The following is an 18,260-nucleotide window of genomic DNA, read 5'->3' on the forward strand; positions in this document are numbered from 1 at the left end:
ACCTGACTCTGCAGTCATTGTGGAGCTGATTTCCTATTGGATAATCACACTATGAGCTAAGAACCAATCACACGCTGTATCCAAGAGGAATGGACACACTTGCATTAAGTCCATGTTTTGTAATGCATGACTGCTGAGGTAGGAGCTGTTTATAACTCATACACTTTGCATAATGTTCTATCGTACTGTAATGTGTGCTATTCATATTTACTGTTAAAATGGTGAGTATCTTAAAAGCACAACAGCACTGACATCATCAATGTTACAAAATAAGGACTGCAGTGTAACATTAGAGCCCTCTACAGGTTAAATGCGGTCACTGATGATCCAGAGGAAGGACAGGAGTGGAAGAAGAAGGCTGCTTGTCTCCATGACTACACTACAACAAGCCAGTCAGCTGAGGCAGAGATTTAGTAAGACCTGAAGGTGTATTTTATTTTATTTTTTACAGTGTCTCATTTCTTTGGATTAACCCTTTCTACATATGTTGATCTGATATAAAGAGGTCAGCCATGTGTGATGTGTACAGAGTTTCCTCCTCTGTAAAAGTGCAGCAGATGGAAGCAGAGCTGTCTCAACAAATCTCAGCACTCAACGCGGAAATTGAAGAGAATGGATTCCCCCGAGGAGGAGCACACTCCAGGTGTTACAGGTGTGGCGGAAGTTTTATATTTGGGAATGTAGTTAGCACAAATTTGGGTTTTTGTTAAAAAATCTCAAACTAGAAGAATCAAGAAAGCTTTATTGCCAAGTGAGCTCACACACACAAGGAATTTGACAGAACACCGGTACTTAACAAGACAGAAGGGACAATATTATAGAAACCTAAATATAAACATTTTAAGTAAAAATACTAACTGTACAAAGAAGTAGAAAAGTACTATTTAAAGACATAAATACATTTGCTTTAATGTTTCTAAGCCAGAGTGCACTTTTTAGCAGATGAATATAATAATAAAGTGGGTTATGGATTAGATTACAATATTGCACATGGTTATTGAGGTATTGCACAGGAAATCAAAGTATTGCTATTAATATAAAATACAATAAAACATTAAAAAAAAAATATATATATATTGAACATTTAAACATTGGAGACTATCTTTAATTTGTTTTTAATTATGCGTCATATGCTCAAAATCCAAATTTCTCAAATTCTGTCATGTCCAAATCATTGCAGAATTTATCAGCCTTTGCTTTACTTGTTCAGTTTTTATTAGCATGCTAACATGCTAAATATGTTGTTGAACATGATTAAAGCTGCTGTTGGTAGTCACAGAGTAAACATCTGTTCAGAGAGAGGGACTTCGAATGTCAACACTATCCCTTCCTACGAGATTTCCTCTTAGCCCCCCAACACAGATCGGCGTGTGCAGTCATGATAGTGCCGGACTCATAACCAATCAGAGGAGGTAGTAGGGGCCGCCCCTTAACCAATCAGGACAGAGGATTGGAGATTAGCTCTGATTGGTCTGTCATAACGGGAACAAGGGGAATAATAACATTGCTTGATACAAAAGCAAAACACAGAGATTTCCCAATAGTCTCAAATTACTCCACTTACAGATGAGTACTGATGGGTATTTTGACCTTTTCTCCAAACCCAGCAGACAAAAAGTAACATTTTTTACACCATTCCTACCAACAGCAGCTTTAACAGAATATTACAAACTGGCGACTTCACTGTCATTAACAAGAAGAATCAAAATAATATTTCCAAAACAAATAGCACTTTATAAAATTACAGTAATGAATATCAAGAATACTTCATTAAGGTAGCACGCTGTTAGTAGCATTTAGCTTTACACACTACTTTACAGTGCGAAGGACTACTGAGTTCTGTCAAAACTGGTAACCCAACGTCAAAACAGCTTTAAAATCTTAAATGTAGAAATGTTAAAGACACTGAAAGTCGAAATGATACAGCTTTAACATTGTGACACCGAACATATAACAACAAGAATCAGCAATTTGATCCTGTAAAGTCCCATATAGCATGTTGCTAATGTTAGCTTGCATTAGCTAATAACAACAGTCTTTTTTTTTTACAAGGGCAATCTGGCCAAGAGGTCAGCAGCACATGTCAAAATAAATAGCATAACTCAACAGCATGGCGCATACAGTTGTGCTCATAAGTTTACATACCCTGGCAGAATGTATGATTTCTTGGGTAGTTTCTGTTGTTTTTATGATATATAAAGAGTAAACACAGTTGTTTGAAAATAAATGGCTTCACCCAACCACTAACCATGAGTGAAAAAAAAGTTATTCTCTTATCATTCATATTCTCTGAAAAAACGGCAAAAGAAAATCCCAAATTCTGCCAGGGTATGTAAATGTATGAGCACAACTGTATGTACAGACAGTATGTAGAAACAATCAATAATTTAAAAATGCAACTAATTTGCAAATAAAGTGAAATTTGTGATCACAAAAACAGCATTTAAAAACACAGGCACTGTTCTGGGGTCTGTCATTTAAGATGGACCCAAAGGCGCCAAGTGAGATAAGATCTGACAATTTCATATACCCAACAGATGTCATTATTTCTACTTTTAGGTTAGGTGTTGTCTGCTTTAAATGCAGTTTGACACAAAACAAATCACTTTAGAACTAATTCTTGGCTTTGTTTCAGTTCTGTTCCACCTCAAAAAGATCTTTCTTTCTTTCGTGCTGAGAGGGAACAAGCACTGAGGAACGGGCTTCAGGTGAGACTGAAAATCATTACTTAATTTCCACCAAGCACGCCCTGAAGGCTGTACAATTAGATTATAAAAATAAATAGTCAGTTTCTGTGTCCTTAGAAACAGCTTGTGGAAAACATATATATTGGTAAGTTAAAGTCTTAAGCATTTCCTGAGCTCCACTCTTTCCTGGTTGGTGTGCAGGTGGCTGAAGCTTTACCCGTTCAGTCTTCGGCCGACCTCATGCAGAGAGAGCTGGAGAGTTGCCTGAGTTCAGAGTACACTCCTGACAGTCTGCCTCTATTACTGCACCAGGTGAGAACAATGCAAACACTGCAGGAAACCAAATGTTGTTTAAAGCGAGTTGATCCAGCAGAAAGGAACAGAAAGAAAGAAGAGAGAGCTCAATTATACTTATTTCTCTATTGTGTATTTCTCCACAGTTCTACACTGACAGATCATATCACCTGGCTCAGATCAAATATCTCCTCATGCTGAGATGGAGGAGATTCTGTCGCCACACCAGCGTCATTGAGAAGCTTTATCCTCATTACAAGGTGACATCCTGAACCACATCCTGGCAAAACATCAAAAGACTCATTATGACAGGAAGTTTTCTACTGGTGTCAAATCCTCTTTACAGTTTCTACAAATGAAAGTTAACACCCCCACCATCATCCCCACCTCCAAATACCCAAACAGACATTTTTCTATCACACACTAAGACATGGAGAGAATATATCAGAGAATCAGGCCCATAATAGGAATTATGATCGATTGTTGTGTAAGCTGTTTAAACAAGAAATAAACTCATGGCATGTTGAGTATATTTATTTTGCAGAGAGACGATATTTAGAAGATATATAAACAGAGACTCTAAAAATGTAAATACATATATCAAACTAGGAGCACTGAACATTTCTGGCACTACATTTTTTGAGGAAGGCCTTCATAATGAAATCCAGTTTATAATTCTGAAAACTTTTTAGCAAATATGTAAACATACCAATATTCCAGAAGAGATACGGTTTCAAAGTAGTTGTTCTTTTAGGGTAACCCCTTACTTTTGTATTCTCTCTTCACAAAGAATGAAGGAGGAGAAAAAACAATCACATCCTGTCAGTTAAAGGCCCTGTGAGGAGTTTTGAAGGGGCTGAGAAACAGACTAAAAAATGATACTGATGCTCTTTATGACCTTCAATAGCAAACAAGACCATCAGCAACAACACTGACACCTTCTCTGTTGACATTTTTAATGCCTGAAACCGCCCTGAGGGGGTAGGTGTCAGACCAGATGATGGACATCTTGCTTCAGAAGCAGCCTTTATTTGACTGTTTTCATGGAAAATAATCACATTGCCTGATAAAGTTGACTGTTAAAAGACAACAGGATGAGGTTTTTGTTGAAAACACTACTTTTACATGTACAGGACAAGAGATAAGAGGTATCACTTTGTCCACAAAGGGGGCGCCAGAATCGATTCAAAACAAAAGTTCCTCACAGCAGCTTTAAGGAATTTATAAGCTTCTCTCGCCTGTACTCGACTGCCTGATAAATCATCCTCATCAGACTTGTTCTCCCTCAGGATCAGATGTTGTATTTGACAAATGAGCACGAGGATGCAGTTCAGAGAGCTCGCAGACTGTCAACCAGCAGAGAGAAGATCCTGACCGGCCGTGGAAACACCACCGAACTGCTCACTCAGGACGATGTGCTCATTTACCTTCGATGGCTCGTTTGCCATCTGCACTGTGTTCAGACCGTTCACAACTTTCTCAGGGTAAAACATCCTTCAAGTTACGTTGATGTTCTTCCCTGAGTCAGTGTTGTGCATACTCAAATAAATACAGTAACCAAATAAGTAAGGAGAACACTTCTTCCACAGGTGCTGCACTACATACCTGCATGTGAAAGAAAAGATGAACAACCAGAAGTTTACAAGGAAACTTCACACGAGACTCAACATTCTGATGGTAAGATTCTGATGTTTCTTAAATAAAAGTGGGAATTTCTGCTTATTGTGAGGCTGTTAGAAAAGTCAGAGCAGTCACCAGGATCAATGGATGAAGTTACATCATCACCAGTGGAAGTTAAAACATCTATCATATCATTTCAACTGAGCAAAATCAAGAGAAGGAGCACTACCTAAAGCTGGGGACAGCTTCTAAATGGATCTTGGGGTAACATTCATTTGTCAAGTCTTGTTCTGAAGTCAAGAAGGCTTCAAATTTAAAGGGATTTGTTATCTGTGTAACATGACAAAAGTCCACTGACCCCTTACAAAACAACAAAAATATTAACATCATAACATTTACTTATTTTATATGTTAAATATGTTACAAACCAGCAAAGAAACAAAGCTTATCACTGAATAAATTCATCCACAGGTATCTCAAGATCGGCTGTCCCTCTGTACTCTGCTCAATTGGAGGAGTTCCAACCTGAGCTGCAGGGTTTGATGGATTACTTCGACCTGTCCTACGACACCCAAAAACTCAGGACCACAGCAGATGAGATGGAGTTGTTCTGCATGGTAACGTTATGAAACTGACCCTTAACACACCACAGAAACAAAACCCCTGCAGCGTCTCAGTCTGTGCATCTAAATGGCATGGATTCCACTGAATGTTTGCCTCTTCCTGAGCAGGTGTGGAGAGAGTTCAGACAGATTTTCAGACAACAAGAGGAGATGAAAACGTTTCCTCAGTCTGATTGTTCGGAGGTCAAACAGAGCCAGTGGGGGAGGAAGAGTGCGTGCCAGGCTCTGAGGAAAGAAGCCAACTGGATCCCCTTCATACAGGTGAGACTGCATCAACTGAATAACAAATAGTCTCTAAATACTTTTTCTTTGGGTTTTTTTTCTGGGCAGACAGATGGTTCTTAGTTTGTCAGAGAGAAATAGAGTGGACTAATAAAAGCTTGCTGTGAGCTCCTGTTTTTGTTTACTTTTCAGCAACTTTGAAACTTTTCAGTTCTGACTCAGCACCTTGACTGTCTTTTCCTAAATGAAAGAACACCATGGTCTTAAACAGTCCCTGGAAAAGTGCCCTCATTAAAAACCTCCTCAGTGTGTGGTAAAGGGTTAGGGTAAGGGTGAAGACCTTTATCTTGGTCTGTAAACTTTTTTGTCCTTAAAACTTTGGATTTTGAGAGAATCCAAAAAATGCTCATGCTCAGTTTCTCTTTTCATGTTGTTAAAGCATAACTTAACTTATATTATTATTATTTTAACACAAAGAGCTTGCATGCTAAACTAGTTGTCTCTACATAATTTTCTCATTTTCAAAAAATATGTTTTCCTTGCAAATCTTTTCATCATGTTTGTTTCTGGTTGATTTATTGGTTTGATCTACTCTTGATTCCTGTTACCAATCTGCTTAAATGCAGCTCTCGTCAGTAGCTTTCATTTTTTCTGATGAACTTAAATATGTCTTTGATGAACGACAACAAAGTGACAAACTATTTCTCAACTCAACTTTATTTATATAGCACCTTTCATATGGACGAGCATGCAGCCAAAAGAGCAGAGAGACAGAAAACAACAGAGATGGGTTAAATAATAAAAATGCATAATCATAAAAAATACTTTAAAAATAATCAATACAATAAAATTAGTACAATTAATAAAATGAATAAGGGTAGACATCAGAATTAAAAATCAGTTAAAGTTAAAAAAAATCAGATACATTCAAGAAATTAAAAAATGACTAAATGTTAAAAAATAGATTATAATAATTATAACATTTCTATTTCTGTGGAGTGTTTTCTATTTCTTCAGGTTGCTGTCCATCTTTATTATTCAAAGTATTTTACTTTATTGCAAACCCTGTGAAAGTGTAACACAAGCCCTGACGCCTTCATGCTTGTATAACACTTTCTTACACTATGTGCAAACTTGCTTTCACTTTTACTATCCTGTGCAACATCAGCTCTCATCTTGATTAAGGCCCACTTTGCTCTGTATTGCTCTGCACCCACCACAGATCAGGCCCTGACACAGTAACAAACTGCTTTTAATACAATTCAACAGAATGTTTATGATTTAAAACTTATTTTAAATGCTGATAAGACAAAAACTATGCTGTTCTCCAACAAAAAAATCAAAGCCTGCAAACTTGCCATTAATATGCACCCGTGAGGGGATGCAGATTGAACTTGTTTCCCACTATAGATACCTTTTCATTTGAATTGATGATACTTTAACTTTTACCCCTCACATCCAGCAGCTTGCTAAAAAGGTTGAAATTAAAGCTGGTTTTTATTTTAGAATTAGAGCCTGCCTTTCTTTTGAAGCAAAGGAAAACTGGTTGCTGCAACTTTTCTGTCTGCGCTGGAATACATATATATATATATGCACGCCTCTGCTCAAAGCTTGCACATGCTTGACACTGTATCATGAAGCTTTGAGGTTTATCACCAATTTTAATACGATGACTCATCACAGTGTGCAGTACTCAAGAATAGGATAGTCCTCCCTGTCGTCACGCAGGAAAAAACATTGGCATCTTCTTATTGATAAATGCATCCTAGGACTACTTCCCTCTTATCTCCTTGCATATATTGCACAAAAGAACTTAGGATATCTTTGATCTCAGGATCTTTTATTACTATCTGTTCCGAGGGTCAGGACTGAACTTGGGAAAAAGGCCTTCAGGTTTGCTGCTCCCTCGACCTGGAATGCTTTACAGAAGGATCTAAAAGTGTCTGATATGATATCTTTGAATGCTTTTAAGCGGTCCTTAAATGACTTGGAGGCTGAAGCATCTGTCTGCAGATGTTTTGTTTAAATGTGACATGCTGTTTTTTTGGAGGTACCTGTTGTGTAGCTGTTGTATGCGTCTGATATTTGTGTTCATGTCTATTGTAAAATTGTAACTCTGTAACTGTGCTGCTGCCTCTCTTGGCCAGGACTCTCTTGGAAAAGAGACTTTTAATCTCAATGAGCATTTCCTGGTTAAATAAAGGTTATAATAACCCTTTCACAGTTACATTTATTCCCTTTATGTTGTTGTAGTTCAGATACATGTGATGCCCTTTGTGCTACTCATACTTTGTTATTTTGAAGCTATTTGGTACTAGAATATCTTGCAAAGTTGTCTCTTCTCGTCTCATCCCATGTAATACAGTGACATCTTTTAAATCTCTTCTTAAAACCCATTTTTACAGACTTGCTTTTGTGTGACTTCATCCTTCTAACTACTTTCACTTCTATTTCATTATTATTTTTAATTTTTATCCAAGTAATTATGATACTACATTTTATTTTATTATTTATTGTTTTCATTTATTATTATTATTTTTTTGTAAAAACGTTATATTTTTATTTTATTTATTATTTATTATTTTTAATGTTCCTAATTTATTCTTTTCACTTTTTCTAATTTTGCTGATGTCTTCCTCTTATTCTGAAAACCTTTTTATTGTCCTTTTAATGCCTTTAAAAGGACAATAAAAAGTTTATTTACTTATCTGTTTTTATTTATTTAGTTATTTATCCTTGAAAAACCTCTTAAACAATGATTTATTGGTCTCTTGTCACATCACTTCATTCTGTTTAATTAACGTGTATTCTTTTTAACCTCACGTTGTATTGTGTTTTGTTAAAATCCCTCCTCCCTGTCTGTCAAAAGGTTTACTTTGTTCTTTGAACCATGCTTTGTTTGTCAAAGCACTTTGTAAACATTTGTCTTTAAAGGTGCGTTTTAAATAAAGTTATTATTATTATTATTATTGTTATTTAAGACATGGGAGGTCATTAGATGTTGACTTTTTCTGTCTTGCAGGTGAAGCCCAAACATGATCCATGGCAGCAGAAGCTCATCACAAAGCTGAAGGAAAAGAAATCTGTGGACGAGCTGCTGAAGATGCACAGCAGGTTCCTGCAGGTAACAATGTTAAATCTATGCCATGATATTGAATATTAAGAACGTGTGTACAACTGTTGTCTACAACTATTCAAACAGACCTCTGTGTCCATCATCTCGCCAGGTTCCTGACGTTCTCCACGTGGCTGCAGCTTTAAAAGAACGCGCTGCTAATGTTGGCGATACACAACCTGCACTGAGCTCATCATCCGCACTCTGCAGTAACACAAAGAGACACATGATCTCTGAGATCTGGACCACTGTTTACAGCGCTGCCGCTCTCACTCAGGCATGTATCATCCAGTTTTCTGCTCAGAGAGGCTGAAAAAGAAAAGTCTCAGCTTCCTTCAGTGCGTCCTGTTTCGGAAGACATTTTATTAAAAGTGACGTTTGTTTGTTAGGGAACTGATGATTGGTCGAGCAGATCTGCAGGCAGAGGAGGTCAGGGTAACAAGAGTCTCAAGAGTCAAAGCTCAAGTGCAACAAATAAAAGGTGAGTATGATTAAAGATACATTAGCTCAGTTTTCACTCAGCCTCAATGCATTACAGCCAGGAGTACTTAGAAGAAGTCTATTCTCCTGTGCCATTCCTTCCTCTATAAACACAGCTACTCTTTGGAGGATAGCCTGCAGCTCCTGGGTCTGGACGATTCTTCAGGGGACGGAGCCTCAGATCCAATCTTAACCAGTGGAGCTTACCTGTCCCTGGTTTACCTGCGACATCTCAAACTCAGACGGCTTCAGGTGAGGCAGCACGTTGACACGTAGCAGCACGAGAATACGTCAAAGTGACCAGTGTTTAAGAGGAAACAGAGGGGAGCCAAAGCTTTTATTTCTGCCCATAGCGTGTCTCTCTCGGGTTGCTGAACTACCTTCGCTCCGGGGAGAGGACTTTGACCTTTGACCTGGCAGGTCTGCAGATAGAGGAGGGAGAGCTGTGCAGCACAGCGGAGGAAACAGGATGGATGAACGCAGCCAGAGGAGGAGGAGGCGAGGCAGGAGGTCTCGGCTCACACCAGTTCATCCATAACTCTCCTGTTGACTACAGGGTGAGAGAACGTGTCGGTCTATACAGAAGATGATCAGCTTTGTTTCTGATAATGTTCTATTTCTGTATTTATAAAAAATGAATGAATCTTGTTTTGACTGATGCTCTTGGGGTTTGTTAAGTTGTAGTTGATGAAAGTGTCTCCATGCTAGGTTAGGCCGTCACCCTCTAATAGAAAGAATAAATGTCTCTTAAATGAACACAGTGAATGACTTCTTCACACTCCAGGTCCGCTGCTCAGAGTTCATGGAGTTTGCCGAGGTGGAGAATCTTCATGACTTTTACGTCACAGAGGAGCGGTTCATCCACACTCAGGACCAGACAGGGCTCTATATCGTGTACGACGTGGCTCTGAAGGACCTCACGGAGCTGGAGAATGAGCTCCTCCTCATCAGCTCACACTTCATCCACAGAGACGGGAAGAAGAGAGCGGGAAACACAGAGAGAGCAGGCATCCACTCCTGGGCCGGGACTGAAATCGATCGTGTTGCTGTGCTTCTGGACTTGTGGACATGCGAGACAGAGTTTCTGGAGAGCAAAGTACAGGTGAGATGATAAGAACACTTTTTGTTGTTACCTCACTGACCCACGACTGCACACCGCTGCACAGCTCTAACCTTTTTTACTAAGTTTACTGATGACACGACCATGGTGGGTCTCATCAACAACGGGGATGAGACGAACTACAGGACTTAGGTGAGCCGCCTGGTCTTGTGGAAAGACATAGAACAACAATCTTTCTCTGAACCTGGAGAAGATGAAGGAGATTGTTGTGGACTTCAGGAGAACACTCACCCAGCCCGCTCCTCTGACTATCAACGGTGCTGCTATGGAGAGGGTGGGCAGCACCAAGTTCCTGGGTGTGCAAATCACTGAAGACCTCACCTGGACCACCAACACCGCATCACTGACCAAAAAGGCACGTCAGCGCCTCTACTTTCTAGAGCCCCTGCCCCCATCATGTGCACCTTCTACAGAGGCACCATCCAGAGCATTCTCACCAGCAGCATCACTGTGTGGTACGGAGCCTGCACTGAGTCCTGCCGAATGACCCTCCAGCGCATCGTGAGAACAGCTGAGAAGATTGTTGGTGCCTGTGCCTCTCTCCCCTCCCTCATGGAGGGAGGGGAGAGAGGCACCCTATTCTTCCCGCCTCTACCAAAAAGTCCTGTGCATAGCAGGTGACCCCTCCCACCCGTCACAGCCTCTTCAGCCTGCTTCCATCAGGAAGAAGACTACGCAGTCTCTGGGCCAGAACCAGCAGACTGAGGGACAGATTTATTCACCAGGCAGTCAGGATGCTGAGCTCTCTCCCTGTTTTGCCCCCTCTTCCCATAGTGCCCCCCTCACAGACTTAACCCAGTCACTGAACCCCCCCCAAATCAACGCTGAGGTCTGTCATCCTCAGGACTGAAAGACTCACTTTGATTTTAAATTGCACTATAGCAACATTTTTGCACTGTTTTAAACTGTATTTATTATCTTTATTAGCTTACTCTTTTTAATTTTAGCATATCTTTTTCTAGCTATTTCCTATGTGTATCTGTTGTTGTCAGTACTAGGGTCTGGGATCAAATCTCCTGTATGTCTGGTGCATACTGCAGTTTTTGACAATAAAGAAGACTTTGACTTTGACTTTATTTGATACCTTGATTTCTAAAGGTGAGTTCTGGATACACATGAATTTTCTCTTTCATCTTTCTAACATCTGTTTTGATCTGCAGCTCTTGAACTGTTACTTTGAGGCCTACCAGCACACGGCAGGGACTGAGGAGAAGTTTGCATTGGCTCGAGTGATCACTGACATCATGCACAGTCGACCACACCTGGATCTGAACCAGGACTACTTTGTTGAGGTCTACAGAGCTGAGATAGACTGCCTGCAGATCCACCAGCAGCTGATCAGAAACATTCTGGACAACCAGGTAAAAGTCTGCAAAGATTGTATTCAAGTAATCTCGCTGTTTTTTTTAATTAAGATGCAAAGGTTGTTTATTTGTTCTTCGATTGCACGAAAAGTAACAGGGAACATTCTCTGAGTTTTTCAAAAGGGAAAAATGTTCTACTTTCGGCCATTCTAATATTCATATGCAAAATGTATTCTTGTGCTTTTTTGTCATAAATGGTATACAATTAGATTATTTTGGGGTATTTTTAGACTTCCCTTTGGCTCCTCTTGACCAATAATCAAGGAACTTATCAGCAGATCAACAAATAATGATTGTTAGTCTCAATGAAATGAATGTTTGTTGAAATATGACTCATTTCAATCAATTCTTGAAGTTGAATAAAACAGTCTGTGTTCATGAGGATGCTTTCAAACTTAAACTTCCTGTGTTTGTAATTTAAATGTTGTTAAGATCGCTTCATTCGTCTCATTAGATTGATAAACAGCGTCAGTACCTCCATCGCATCTGGAGAGACGACCACAAAGGCTCCATTTATGATTACGGCCTTCCACCAAACTACACTCCCAACCACCTGGTCTCACTTGGAGGCAGCAGGTGAGTTAATACTATTCATTTCTAACCACTCTTGACTTTTATCCTCCAAAAGTTCTGTATTACAGCCTTGAATCTTTATATTTAGCTCATCATGTTGTGTTTGCAGCCCTGAAGTGATGAATGTGTTCCTCCTGGAGGTTCACCCCTCACTCTGCCTCGCCTCTGCGGTCTACGACGGTTTAGATCAGGCTCATTCTGAGCTCTGTCAGCTGCACCGAGCCACCAGCAGCACGGACAAACTCGGCCTCAAAAGGAAGCTCCTCCAGGAGGCCCTGCAGAGCTGGAGCAACCTGCCTCCACCTGGAGACTCCTACAGCACTCAGATACAGAAGGATGTAAGTCTACTGCCCTTGTGAATGAAACTGAATGAACTGAGACTGTGAATGCAACAGATAAGTTACATTTTTTCCTCTGTTAGTTGTTTTCAGATGTGTTTTTCGAGGACCCCATTCTGGTCCAGAACTTTGGGCTGTCTTTGGTGAGATCTGCAGAAGAGGAGGAGATGATTCAGGGACGAGAGAAACAAGCGTACACTGTGGAGACTTTCTCCAAGCTGCTGGAGCTCGTCACCGTCCGCCATCGTCTGCTGGAGTCGGCCTCAGAGACTGCTCATCTGGCACAGTTCAGATAACTCTCATATCTGCGTTCAAAGAAATCTAATTAGAGGATGATATAGATGATCTTGATAGATGGATGCTTATTGGTTCCTTTATTAGAGTAGAAATTGTTTTTGAGAGTTATGACCTAACCTTATTGCCAAGATAGGCGGTAATACAGTTGTGTTCAAAATAATAGCAGTCCCTCATCACTTGCAAGATAAATCACTGTTTTTGTTAAAATTTCAACTTCTACACTGCAAGTAAGTTTCTAGAAGGTTTAGTAAAGGTATAGAAAACCAACAGACCCAACAGGCATGGCGTGCATGCTGCTGATTCTGTGAAACTGAATCATTAACTGAAAGGGGCGTGTTCAAAAAAATCGCAGTGCTGAGTTCAATAAGTGAGGTCATTGATAATGTGAAAAAAACAGGTGTTAAACAGGTGGCCCTCATTTAAGGATCAAGGCAACTGACGCTGCATATGCTGGCTGTGCATTTGTCCTTGAAAAACAGAGTAAAATGGGTCGTTCAAGACACTGTTCAGAAGAAGAGCGTTCTTTGATTAAGAAATGAATCGAATCAAAGCCAATGATCAGCTCCAGGAGGATCAAAGAAGATCTAAGGTTGCCTGTGAGTACTGTAACAATCAGACGACATCTATGTGAAGCCAAGCTACCAGCAAGAAGCCCCCGCAAAGTCCCATTGTTAAAAAAAAGACGTGCTGAAGTGGTTAAAATTTGCCAAAGAACACATTGACTGGCCTAAAAAGAAATGGCGTAATATTTTGTGGACTGATGAGAGTAAGTTTGTTCTTTTTGGGTCTAAGGGCCACACACAGTTTGTCAGATGTCCTGCAAACACTGAATTCAAGCCACAGTACACAGTGAAGACGGTGAAGCATGGTGGTGCAAGCATGAAGGTATGGGGATGTTTCTCGTACTATGGTGTTGGTCCTATTTATCGCATACCAGGGATCATGGATCAGTTTGAGTACATCAGAATACTGGAAGAAGTCATGTTGCCGTATGCTGAAGAGGAAATGCCCTTGAAATGGGTGTTTCAACAAGACAATGACCCCAAACACACCAGCAAGCAAGCAAAATCATGGTTCCAGACAAACTACATTCAAGTAATGGAGTGGCCAGCACAATCCCCGGACCTTAATCCCATAGAAAACTTGTGGGCTGACATGAAAAATGCTGTTCATGAGGCAAAACCAAGAAATTCAGAGGAATTGTGGAGCGTAGTATAATTGTCCTGGGCTGCAATACCTGTTGACCGGTGCCAGAAGTTGGTCGACTCCATGCACCACAGATGTGAAGCAGTTATCAGAAACCGTGGTTATGCAACTAAATATTAGTTTATGATTCTCAGGAAAGTTGAATCTTCAAGCATTTCTTAGTTTACACAGTACATTTTTGAATTTGTAAAGACAGATGTCAACACTGCTATTTTTTTGAACATTATATTTCTTGACTTTCTGTAAAATATTATCAAATTCAATTACTTTTTCCAATTTTCTTGCTTTGAAATAGAAAGTGCTGTGTCCTCAATGCATTTGTGTTCATTAAAATACAATTTATTTGAGGGATTTTGACGTTTACCCACCTTTTTACTCACACTGCTATTATTTTGAACACAACTGTACATAGAGCTAAATTTGTTAACGTGGTCGGGAGGCATCGGTTGCATCTATTGGTTGTAGAATATTGTTTTAAAGCCTGTGAGTTTTGATACTCACTGCTAAGTCTTCAATCCAGACTGTAACATTTGTCATTTCTCCCTAGCTTGTACAGAAACGTGGCCGCAGAGCTCGGCTTTGATGATTACCACCTTTACCTGAGACCGGTGCGATTTGAAGTCGCTGACCAGAAATACAAAACAGAGCAGAGTCCTGTTTTCATCACAGCCATACTGGAGGACGACAGCTGTGTTGACAGGTTCAAAACCACTACACATGATCTGTTTTCATTATTAAGACCTTCTTTATGATACTAAGGCTCATGTGTTTTTGTAAACACAGGAGTACACTGCATTCATAAACATTTCTCAAAGTAAGATCAGTGCTTTATTATTGCTGATTCACTCCAAGTGAAGTGAAGTCTGCTCTCTGTGCTGCAGGTTCATCCCGTCCCACCTGCCTCTCACCATCCAGGAGCTGGACGAGAACCAGATCGGGAGGTTCAGCTTCAGCTCGGAGGAGTCAGTCACACATGTATGTGGATAAATTAAACTATTAACGCCTAACACTGTAAATGATCCTTTAAATGACTGAACGGACTCTTATCTCTTCCAGCTTCTGAACAGACAGAGTTTAGAAAACCTGCAGGTGACTCTGGCCTGTCAGGTCACACAGAAGAACGCTCTGATGAGTGCTGTGAAGCTGGTTTCTGTGTGTCACTGGGCGGAAAAGGCAACGTCATCAGCTGAGGTGAAGAATCTGACTTAGTACAATTAGATTTACTCAAATGCATTTAAGTGGAAAGTATTTTCCTTTCACTTTCACTCCCTGACCACATCTATCTGCAGCTCCAGCTGTAGGAACTTTTCAATGTAAGACTTAAAGCTGGGGTTGGTAATCAGATTTAGATCCACTTTTTGTTATACTGGTTAAAATGATCTTTATGTCCTGATGGCAATCAATACATAATGTGTTCTTAAAAAAGAAGGAAGAAAGCTGCTATCTACAGCCGGAGTAAACCTGGGAAAACACCAACCAATCAGCCTTTTTTGGGTGCCAAAATTTTAAACCATTCAAATCCGTGGGCGTGGGCGTGGGCGTCGTTTTGGAGGAGGGAGGAGGGAGGGAGGAGGGAGGAGGGGAGGGGTTAGACGGAGTCCTGAGGAAATGCTACATTCAAATTCATGCTAGTTTTCCGAGACTGCCAACCCCAGCTTTAATATGGAAACATGACACACTTCTTCATAAGACTCCTCTGGGGAACCTTCAGGTTGTGTTGGTTTGGCGCCCCCTCTGGACGAAACAATGACTCTTTACTCTTTTCTGATTTTATCCTGGGAAACCATTAGAAGAGAACCAGTGCTGTGAACCACACATGTAAGAATTCAGTCTGTTTCATAAGGAGTCAAAGGGTCCTCACAGGATCTTTGGGTTATGCTTTCAACACTGAATACATTTTGATGGTTAAAGCTGTTATTCCTAACTTTTTTACCTGTGTGCCTGCTCACTAAAGCAGTGCATAGTTTGGGCTTCACGTCACGATTAGATTAGTTAAGAGCAGTTCTGTTGACAAGACTTTTACCCTTGATCTTCTCTTGTGGTTTCATTTAAATAACATATAAAGACCAAACAAGGCAGAATTGTAATCAGCAATCAACAATTAAAAGTAATGTTTGGCTGCAGGGTCACGAAAATAGCAGCAAACCCAGACTTTGTACCATCAACTATGGATTCAGGGTACAAGAATTGGGCAAACAAAGGGTTAACATATATCGCACAAATGTTCACTGATCAAACCATGAAATCTTTCGAGCAACTTAAAAGGGAATTTAACCTCCCAACACATGATTTTTATAAATTTCTACAACTCCGAAATTACCTTCAAAGACATAAACAATGGGATAATATTTGTAAAACAACATCCGAACTAGAGGAAGTGTTCCTGTCATTTAAAGAGAATGAAGTTAAAAAAGGAGTGATTTCAAGAATTTATAAAGCATTGCAACACGAATCTGGGGATGACAACTTAGGGGTGAAAGTAAAATGGGAAATGGAAGCAAACATCATAATAACAGATGAAGACTGGATGGAAACATTTAGAGCAGGACACAGACTGACACACAGCCCGGCATGGAGGGAATTTGATTGGAAGGTCAAAATGCAGTATTTTAATACTCCTTCTATAACCTCCAAATACAGTAACACATCTGAGTTGTGTTGGAGGGACTGTGGGTTAGTCAGGAACTTCACCCATATATTTTGGGAATGCCCAAAACTTAGTGATTTTTGGAAAAACATCCAAAAAGAACTCCAACAAATCTTTGGGATCACATTTTCTTTAAATCCTTTTAAATCCTTCTCTCTTCATACTCGGCATAACCCCTGATACATTAAAGATGCAGACTTAATATCTTTACTAAGAATTTTGCTTTTAACAGCCAAAAAAACAATTACAATGTCCTGGTTGAATCCACTTCCTCCCATCATTTCGCAATGGAGAGGCAGAGTTAAAGCTGTCCTTATAATGGAAAAAAATCACAGCAAGGTTACAGCTGAAGACAAACAAGTTTCTCAATACATGGGCACCAGTGATACAGGCGATGCCTGAGCTCTAGTCAACTCTTGTTTTATTTATTTATTTATTTATTTGATTTGATTTGATTTATTGATTCCAGTTCAGTGTTTCCCTAAATACACCTCTGTAAGTGTAAACTATAAGCAATGAATCTATACTGTGAATTAAGATAAGAATGTAATGACGACGATTCTAGTTATAGGACATTTTCTCATTAAGATGTAAAGATTAAGTGTAAGGGAATACATCTCCTGTATGTATGTGTGCTTGTTGTGTGTCAATTGAAAAAAGTATATAAATAAAAAGTAAAAAAAAAAAAAAAAAAAAAGTAAAGTTTGAGAAAATATGAAAATATTCATCATATCATATTGTTGCTTTTCTTTCTTTTATAATAATAATAATAATAATAATAATAATAATAATAACAATAATAATAATAATAATAATAATAACTGGTATTTATATAGCGCCTTTCAAAAAACCCAAGGTTGCTTCACAGGGTCAGGTAGGGGGTCTGGGGGGTAGGTGGGAATATCTAACGGGAAAGGCCTTGAGGAAAAGGTGTGTTTTGGCTGCCTTCTTAGAAGTGTCCAGGGTTGGTGCGCTGCGGATGTGGAGGGAGAGAGTTCCACAGAGTAGGGGCTGCCACACTGAAGGCTCTGTCTCCAAAGGTCCGCAGCTTAGTCCGGGGGATGGAGAGGAGATCCAGGTCCTAAGACCTTAGGTTCCAGGATGGAGTGTGTTGGTGGAGGAGGTCAGCCAGGTATTGGGGGGCGAGGGCATGCAGGGATTTGTAGGTGAGGAGGAGGAGTTTATAGGAGTTGCAGTACTTGGAGGTGACTGAGAGTAGGGGTGATGTGCTGCCAGGGCTTGGTGTGCGTGAGAACCCTGTCAGCTGAGTTCTGCACGTATTGGAGCCTGAGTCCAGGGCATTGCTGGGTACCCCGAACAGGACTCCATTGCAATAATCCAGCTGGGAGGTAATGAAAGCGTGGATGAGGTTCTGGGCAACTGAATCGGAGAGAGATGGACGCAGACGGGAGATGTTCTTCAGGTGGTAGAAGGCAGACTTTGTGACTGATTTGATGTGTGACTGGAAGGAGAGGGTGGAGTCAAGAATGACACCCAGTTTGTGGATTTCAGGAGATGGGGAGATGGAACAGCCATCCACATTCTGCCCTGTTAATCATCATACACCTGCACAGATTCAGCTTTTGAACCTGTGGACTGACACAACCCTTTGCAACATTTGAATACTGAAAGAAACAGTTTAATGCTACAAAAACATTGATGCATCAGTGTTAA

At 40.1% G+C, this 18,260-nt stretch overlaps 2 protein-coding genes across 2 annotated transcripts in view; both read left to right on the forward strand.

Annotated features, from left to right (window-relative positions):
* On the forward strand, window positions 1–9,317 carry LOC117806459 (putative uncharacterized protein C6orf183). The gene is made up of 14 exons (XM_034675404.1): window positions 1–138; window positions 306–413; window positions 506–652; window positions 2,636–2,708; window positions 2,889–2,999; window positions 3,128–3,241; window positions 4,271–4,465; window positions 4,571–4,658; window positions 5,073–5,218; window positions 5,333–5,485; window positions 8,469–8,570; window positions 8,674–8,838; window positions 8,951–9,042; window positions 9,158–9,317. The coding sequence occupies exons 3-14, from the start codon at window positions 513–515 to the stop codon at window positions 9,315–9,317; spliced, it is 1,539 nt and encodes a 512-aa protein (XP_034531295.1). The 5' UTR covers window positions 1–138; window positions 306–413; window positions 506–512.
* si:ch73-242m19.1 (coiled-coil domain-containing protein 162) overlaps window positions 9,162–18,260 on the forward strand; it is a 27,598-nt gene continuing 18,499 nt past the window's right edge. Inside the window, exons 1-10 of the mRNA XM_034675508.1 lie at window positions 9,162–9,293; window positions 9,395–9,598; window positions 9,826–10,143; window positions 11,322–11,522; window positions 11,980–12,101; window positions 12,208–12,436; window positions 12,520–12,722; window positions 14,487–14,639; window positions 14,821–14,914; window positions 14,996–15,130. Of these exons, the coding sequence (XP_034531399.1) occupies window positions 9,515–9,598; window positions 9,826–10,143; window positions 11,322–11,522; window positions 11,980–12,101; window positions 12,208–12,436; window positions 12,520–12,722; window positions 14,487–14,639; window positions 14,821–14,914; window positions 14,996–15,130 (1,539 nt within the window). The 5' untranslated portion in view covers window positions 9,162–9,293; window positions 9,395–9,514. The remainder of the gene's footprint in view (window positions 9,294–9,394; window positions 9,599–9,825; window positions 10,144–11,321; window positions 11,523–11,979; window positions 12,102–12,207; window positions 12,437–12,519; window positions 12,723–14,486; window positions 14,640–14,820; window positions 14,915–14,995; window positions 15,131–18,260) is intronic.

The sequence above is a fragment of the Notolabrus celidotus genome, chromosome 22, assembly GCF_009762535.1.
Source record: "Notolabrus celidotus isolate fNotCel1 chromosome 22, fNotCel1.pri, whole genome shotgun sequence".
NCBI lineage: Eukaryota > Metazoa > Chordata > Actinopteri > Labriformes > Labridae > Notolabrus > Notolabrus celidotus.